This window comes from Ptychodera flava, chromosome 6 (assembly GCF_041260155.1).
Source record: "Ptychodera flava strain L36383 chromosome 6, AS_Pfla_20210202, whole genome shotgun sequence".
Classification (NCBI taxonomy): domain Eukaryota; kingdom Metazoa; phylum Hemichordata; class Enteropneusta; family Ptychoderidae; genus Ptychodera; species Ptychodera flava.
In genome coordinates this window covers 14,301,781-14,309,148 of record NC_091933.1, presented here as the reverse complement: position 1 = coordinate 14,309,148, position 7,368 = coordinate 14,301,781, and the positions used below count along the sequence as shown (strand labels likewise).

General features: G+C 37.3%; 1 protein-coding gene across 1 annotated transcript; it reads left to right on the top strand.

Annotated features, from left to right (window-relative positions):
* The first annotated feature begins 11 nt into the window (after positions 1 to 11).
* LOC139134919 (methionine aminopeptidase 2-like) lies at positions 12 to 7,326 on the top strand. The gene is made up of 10 exons (XM_070702015.1): positions 12 to 189; positions 1,100 to 1,225; positions 1,810 to 1,963; positions 2,110 to 2,271; positions 2,704 to 2,885; positions 3,246 to 3,340; positions 3,847 to 4,047; positions 4,397 to 4,512; positions 5,446 to 5,576; positions 5,992 to 7,326. The coding sequence occupies exons 1-10, from the start codon at positions 33 to 35 to the stop codon at positions 6,111 to 6,113; spliced, it is 1,446 nt and encodes a 481-aa protein (XP_070558116.1). The 5' UTR covers positions 12 to 32; the 3' UTR covers positions 6,114 to 7,326.
* Positions 7,327 to 7,368: the final 42 nt, after the last annotated feature.

The following is a 7,368-nucleotide window of genomic DNA, read 5'->3' as shown; positions in this document are numbered from 1 at the left end:
TCTCTAGTCCAGTTGAGAGATAACAATCAAATATGGCCGACGCTGAAGTAACACGCGAAAAGGATGGTGAACAAGAACAAACTGAGAAAGACGACATACAAGTTGTTGATGGGGAAGTGAAAGAGGACGAAATTCCGGCAACAGAAACAGAGAAGAAGAAGAAAAAGAAAAAAAAGAAGAAGAAAAACAGTAAGTTACAATAAGCAGTACCGTCTACCACGTGTGTGAGTTTGTGGTCCATGCAACGTTCCCAACGAACATGGATGTCTGGTGACGGCTTCAGATTTCAAACACCCCTCAGTCAGTGGGCTTTTAAGTCTTGTTGCTATTATCGAGTCCAATCACTTCGTATTTCTGCGGTATTCATGATCCCCTTCACATTTGCCTTAATGCCAGCACACAACATATTTACACATTTAATTATGTGTAACCCAAATACATGTACACCATTACAGTTACACTATCTTATATCTATCTCTGTCTATCTATCTATCTATTCATAGACCCTAAAAACGGATCTATGATCTATTCTATCTATCCATATTATACAATATATACATACATACATACATACATATATTATATATAGATATATAGATATATATACACTATATATATAATATATATATATATATATATAATATATATATATATATATATATATATATATATATATATATATATATATATACACACAGTCACACACACACATAGTATATATTTAGTCTGAAAATTGCGAGATTCGTGAAACTTCAGTAACATTATGTGGCAGTCACTTGTCAACCCCCACATCGAGGCATAGTGGGAGATTGAAAATTAGTCTATGAAATTTGTCAAAATTTGAAATTTGTCATTGCCCCAACCTCTCTGGCATAGTTTTATGGCAAACATGGTCTAATCCTCCACATTTGTCCTGTGTTGCCCGAGGTGGGGTCCCTCAGGGATTACATTGACTGCTGCATAATTACTTTGTGAAGTAATGCTTATATGAGCCAAGTAGTAGAGAAGTTGCCATAAAACACAAAACTTATCACCCTCTTATCACTTGGGAGAGTTCAGTCTGGTATTTGTGTGATCTTTCTTTTTCTTATATTGAAAGCTGGTCAGGGTGATGGTCCTAATGAAGGTGATGAAGGCAAAGATGGTCAACCTGCTGATGACAAGACTGTAGATGGAATATCTGAACAACTGCAGACACAAGATATCAATGAAGACGGTGAAGGAGGTAAAGCCAAAAAAAACATATGACAAATTTCTTATCCATGCAAAGCTTGATGACATCATCGTTGCATCAAACCTTTGCTGAGCTTGATAAGGTGAAATTAATGCCAAAATACTTACATGTAGTGATATTCATACTGATCAACATGCTTTTATGTTGCATATACTGTTCTCAAGAGAGAAGTTTTATGAATAGTGTTTAATTAATAGCAGAAATCAAGGGTCTTTTGCCACAGAGTGTGGCTTTTTGGAACAGTGATTAGTGAATTATAAACCCCAGGGAAATCAACTACTGAACCAGGACCACATGTATCACTGTGCTCAGGGCGAACAACTGACAGACTTTTATGACATTCAGAAAACTCAAATTTAAAGTCTGTAAAACTAAAAACAAAAGCAAGAGTGACTGTTGGAAAGGCAAATAAGCAAGTGTTCAGGCACTTGTTGCTTATATTAATAGGGCTGAAATATTTCTGCTTCAGTGTCATGGAATAGAGGTGTGCACTGTGTGCCTCTGTAGGTCATTTGTTTCCCACCGATGTGCGCCCTCTATGAACACTTTTGTTTCATGTCTGTGTATGCCAAAAGATACTGCAGAAGGCGCGAGTAAAAAGAAGAAGAAAAAGAAAAAGAAGAAGGGTCCAAAACAGCAAACAGATCCACCAACCATACCCATCTCAGAGCTCTTCCCAGACGGAAAATATCCAGTGGGTGAAATTATGCAACATCCGGATGTGGATGGGTGAGTGAATACATCATGTATTGGCAGTGATGTATTTGCAATAGTTCTTGTGTGTCATTATGCTATGTAGCTGGCAGGGATTATAAAAACAATGGACTTAGATACAAAGGAACTGATTTTTGTTTCCTTTCATTCTCATTTTCCAGTAAAACTGCAGCTTGGAGAACAACCAGTGAGGAAAAGAAAGCATTAGAGAGACTTGAAGAAGATATTTACAGCGATATAAGGCAAGCTGCGGAGGCGCACAGACAAGTTAGAAAATATGTCCAAGGCTTTATCAAACCTGGCCTAACAATGATCGAAATATGGTAAGATGAGTTTTCACATTTTTCTCATCTACTATGAAAGGTGTTATCTTTTTATCATAAATGTCCAAATGATGTAAATAACCATGTCTATGCCAACCAGCTCAAAATAGGCCCAGCTTCCTTTTAATGAAATTACTGTAGATAGTGCAAAACATTGTTATTAGAGCAAACACACAAGCAACAAAATAAATGCTGCTCTCCCTCATTCATGACAATGGTGCAAATTATTTTTTAGGGTTATAGGTCAGAATAAGGTACATCCTCATGCACCAATGTAAATACCATAAATGCATTTTAAACATCGTTTTACCGTTAGTTTACACCAGGTCTGTGCTATAAAGCATGGCGAATGATGAAGACCATGTTTCTTGGAAATTGTGCCCTATGATTTGTCTGCAGAGTTAAAGTGTATGCACACTTTCTTTTCCGTAGTGAAAAACTGGAAGAAGCATCCAGGAAGTTGATAAATGAGAACGGACTAAAAGCAGGTCTGGCATTCCCGACAGGATGTTCACTGAATTACTGTGCAGCTCACTACACACCAAACAATGGTGACAAGACAGTCTTGCAGTATGATGACGTCTGCAAAATAGACTTTGGAACACACGTAAATGGTGAGTGTCACAGCCCATTGCTGACCATTCTGTAGACTTTTCAAATTACTGTATCATTGTTTTCTGTGTCACAGTGTTCTTTGTCTGGTCTGTCTACAAATTAAAAAATGCTGAAGGCATGTTTGTTGATATTCAGTGTGACATTTTTCAAGAGGACAAACAATACCGTTTAGATCTCAAATATAAGAAAAATTTACAAATTTAAAGGAATCCTGAAGACAGTAACATGATCCTACAAAATTGTCTAACATTGTGACAATGTCAGAATGAGGATGAGGACAGTCCTGCCTGTCAGGGTTCATTCAAACAAAACATATTTTTATTCCAGTAATTTTTTTTCAAATTGTTACTTGTTTACAGGCCGCATCATAGACTGTGCTTTCACCGTTGCTTTCAATCCAAGATACGATAACCTATTAGCTGCTGTCAAGGATGCAACTAACACAGGCATCAGGGTATGTACTGGATGTTACAATGTAACATCATATTATTTTATTATATTGTTATGCTATGTTAACATAATATATAGCATTCATTGCAACCAATGCAAATTAGGTTGTTTGTCCCCGAGACACCAGTCAATTTCATTTAGCCATGGTGTCACAGAATCATGTTTGGAATATTCTGAAATTCATATTATAGTAACTGTGCATTGCAACACTGAAACAAGGAGATTATGGATACCATGCAAATGCACATTTGAAGGATTTAAAGTTCCTCCAAAGCTATATATCTCATCATTGTTGTGTAAGGATTGCATTATCACTGTAAATATATATTTAACTGGTTATGTCCAACTTTAAGCATCATTTCCAAATTTCTCAGAGATAGGTGTAATTTCTGTTTACATTCTGCAGGCTTTCACTTGTTCAAAGTGCTGTATATTTTCCTTTGATGCATTCACTTTGTACTTGAACCTAACTCTTTAATTTTGTTGGCATTAACGCCACCCTGTTCACAGGAGGCTGGCATCGATGTCAGATTATGCGATGTTGGAGAGAGAATTCAAGAAGTCATGGAGTCTTATGAAGTTGAACTCAATGGCAAAACATACCAAGTTAAGCCCATCAGAAATCTCAACGGACACTCCGTGGGCCAGTACAGGATACATGCTGGAAAGACTGTACCCATTGTCAAGGGTGGTGAAGCTACCAGGATGGAGGTGAGCAAATGGAACAGTAAAATATGGTGTACATTATCTAGAAAATCCAAGAAAAAAACACAACTGAGAAGAAATGTTACTGATAGGCCTTGACAGTGTAACTATCAGAACTATTTGGTATAATGTATGGCTTTGCAAATCACATTTACAAACTAAGAATATATTTTCTCTACAACAAAAAATCTAATTATTGTCTCCATTGCAAGATGCTGAGCACGAAAACTATGATACCAGTGTATGGCGTTTTTACCATGTATGCCAGGGAGCTTTCAAGTGACCATTCATGCAAGGCATGGTCTTCCAGTACATTAATGCTATATCCCTGATGTCTTTCATTGTTTTATCATAGGAAGGAGAATTCTATGCCATAGAAACTTTTGGAAGTACGGGTAAAGGAGTGGTCCGTGATGACTTAGAGTGTTCTCATTACATGAAAAACTTTGATGTCGGACATGTACCACTCAGGTAAGCTGGACATAGCTTCAGTTGTGAAGTACCTTAAAGAGTCTTGAAGTGACTTAACATTTTTTACTCGTCTCATGTGCAAATCTCAATCGAAAATCTGCAAATATGGCCTTTTTGTAGAGCTATTGATGATCATACACAGGCAGACTTAAGTTTGTCACTGCAATCAGGAATATGCAGTGGTTGGGACAGTTCAGCTTTTTAACATTTCCTTTTATAGTTGTCAGGCTCATGACCTGACACATGGTCGACATGAGGAATGGCATGCAAGTTGTTAACAATATCAGTAAATTTTTAAAATCCCATATTGCAAATATCGTAAGATGGAGACGCCCCACGGTGACCTTCTCCTCTGATGATAGTGGCTTATGCGTGGCTTTACAAATGACATTCACAAACTGAGTACATGTACATATAATTCTCAACATCATGCTCCTTTGCTGTCTGGAATGACTTTGAAAATGTCTTTGAAGTGCAGTCTTTTCAAGCATATTATCAACTAATCCGTAGTGTCATTTATAATTTGACAATGCAAGAAAACACCTCATTTTAACAGATCATGAGAATCACAGTTAACATTTGAGCGCCAAAGTCAATTTTTTTTTTGCCTTTACCGAATATATCTCAGTCAAATTTTTGCGATTTTGCCAAAATTTTGATAAAGAACTGTAGCCATTTGGTCCAAGTTATCAAAAAAATTACAGAAAAATTCATAAAAATTTGGTAAAATGTTGCACTAAAAATTTAGTTGGAAAAATTACAGCACTCAAGGGGTTAATGCACTAAAGCTTCTGTCAGTTGACTTGTGGTCAATATCCCAAGTCCCAAGGCCCTTGCAGTCAGTTTCATAATATGAGGTTGTTACGAAAATACCGCAAAGGATGCATGAGGACATGTATAATAATCTGTTTTACACGGTTGTCTCCTTGTTAGAATGTCAAGAGCAAAACACCTTCTGAACGTCATCAACGACAACTTCAGCACATTGGCTTTTTGTCGGCGTTGGTTAGACAGACTTGGAGAGACCAAGTACCTCATGGCTCTGAAGAATCTATGTGATGCAGGTAAAGTATTTCCATGTCTTGTACACTCCTTGGCAGATCTATAAATGTACGCAGTTTTCACTTTCATCAGGGTAGTTTGTTCCGTACAAGTGAATGTCTGAACTTTTACCAGTACTTTTTTCCAAGAAGCTATGAATCGTCCTGTTCAGTTTACTGAGGTCAATCCAGACATGGGCCCATGGTCCCTTTTGTGATCATTATGCACAGGTTTGACTATGCAAATCTATATTTGATGACCACCGTGTCTTGGCAAAGTTTGACCATACTGAAAATCCTAAATGATCGTAGCTGTTGTTTGGTGCAACTCTTCAAGAGAAAAAATTCTTTATTATCATGGATACGAGGCTCTGAAATCAGTTTTCATAATAGCGCTTTAAAATTTGACAGTGTCTGCATATTTTTGTTCACTGCACAGGTATCATTGATCCATACCCGCCACTGTGTGACACCAAAGGATGCTACACAGCCCAATTTGAACACACCATACTCCTACGTCCAACATCTAAAGAAGTGATCAGTCGAGGGGAGGATTATTAGTACAGTGGTTTCCGTGAGAAGATACGCACAATCCTAACCTTGCAGTCCCTTGCAGACTACATCTAGTTTGCCTCCAGCTCTACAAAACTTGTCAACCAGCAGTATTTCAATTTATAGACGATTAGTCACTATGGAATAGCCCTTTAGTTCAGAGTTTTCAGCCACACTTAACCACTACTCACAACATTGTACAGATTTTGGCCCACAGTGCAACAGCACTGCCCGATTTACATACCATGTTTGCTTCCTGCTGACATGGTGTCAGGCTTTTGGTATTGCAAGAATTATTTATACACATGAAAGTTGGGAAGGTGGCTGTTTGTAATCAACGAAACATACAAACTATTTACCGCATTAAAAATTGTTTTGTGGCTTCTTCATGAACCACCCAATCGCCTTTCCATGCTCCTCTGATTAAGGAAATTTTCTCTGAGGAAAACTCTGTTATCACAAAGTGTACATGTACCTTTACTCATTACTTCAAGTGTATCATATCCCCAAGTGTTTGACAGATGCATATGGGTAAACATTTAATTTGTAATTGTTTCTATGACAACATAAACAGCTTAATAGCTAGATCACACATCAAGTTACATTTACACACTACATCCCCCAATACATTGTCAGTTTTATTGGAGTAACTTTTTTTGATGTTTTCATCGTATTATAGAATATGCTTTGATATTTGGTCAGTCACAGAACATCAGTCATGATCAAATGTGTGGTTTAATCAGAGTGAAATTTACGGCATGAGACGTGATGAAATGCCATCAGTACCACAAGAGTGTTGAATGTGTATATTTCTCTTTGTAATACTCATCGCACAATTAGTTTAGTGTATTCCAGTGGACAATGATGGCAGCTATGGAGCTGTGCATTTTGCTTGTCTTTGGGTGAAATATCCCATTCTGGGAATGAAATAATCCAGTGAAGTAATGAAATGGAACTCATGAACACCAATTAAGGTACTTGAATAGACAAGAGTGAAGCCCACTTTGATGAAAACTCATTACGATAAGTATATCCTGGGTGTTGGTTTGTGTTTTGTGATGGAGTCTAATGTTGACAGACATTGATCAACAATCCATTTTGCTTTCTATGTGACTCCTTTGTAAATTCCTCCAATCCATCCCAATACAAGACTAATGCCACCTTTTCTGTGATATGGAAACCACATGAATCAATTAAACACAACCACAATACCATCAGAAAACTATCTGTGTTTTATTTCTCATCGTCAGGCATGTTTCAGCTT

What these genes read in the sequence shown, in the direction of transcription:
- LOC139134919 (XM_070702015.1), top strand. Translation starts at nt 33, where the DNA reads ATGGCCGACGCTGAAGTAACACGCGAAAAGGATGGTGAACAAGAACAA. An exon ending in AAAAAAGAAGAAGAAAAACA is followed by an intron (nt 190 to 1,099) that starts GTAAGTTACAAT and finishes TTATATTGAAAG; the next exon opens with CTGGTCAGGGTGATGGTCCT. An exon ending in CAATGAAGACGGTGAAGGAG is followed by an intron (nt 1,226 to 1,809) that starts GTAAAGCCAAAA and finishes GTATGCCAAAAG; the next exon opens with ATACTGCAGAAGGCGCGAGT.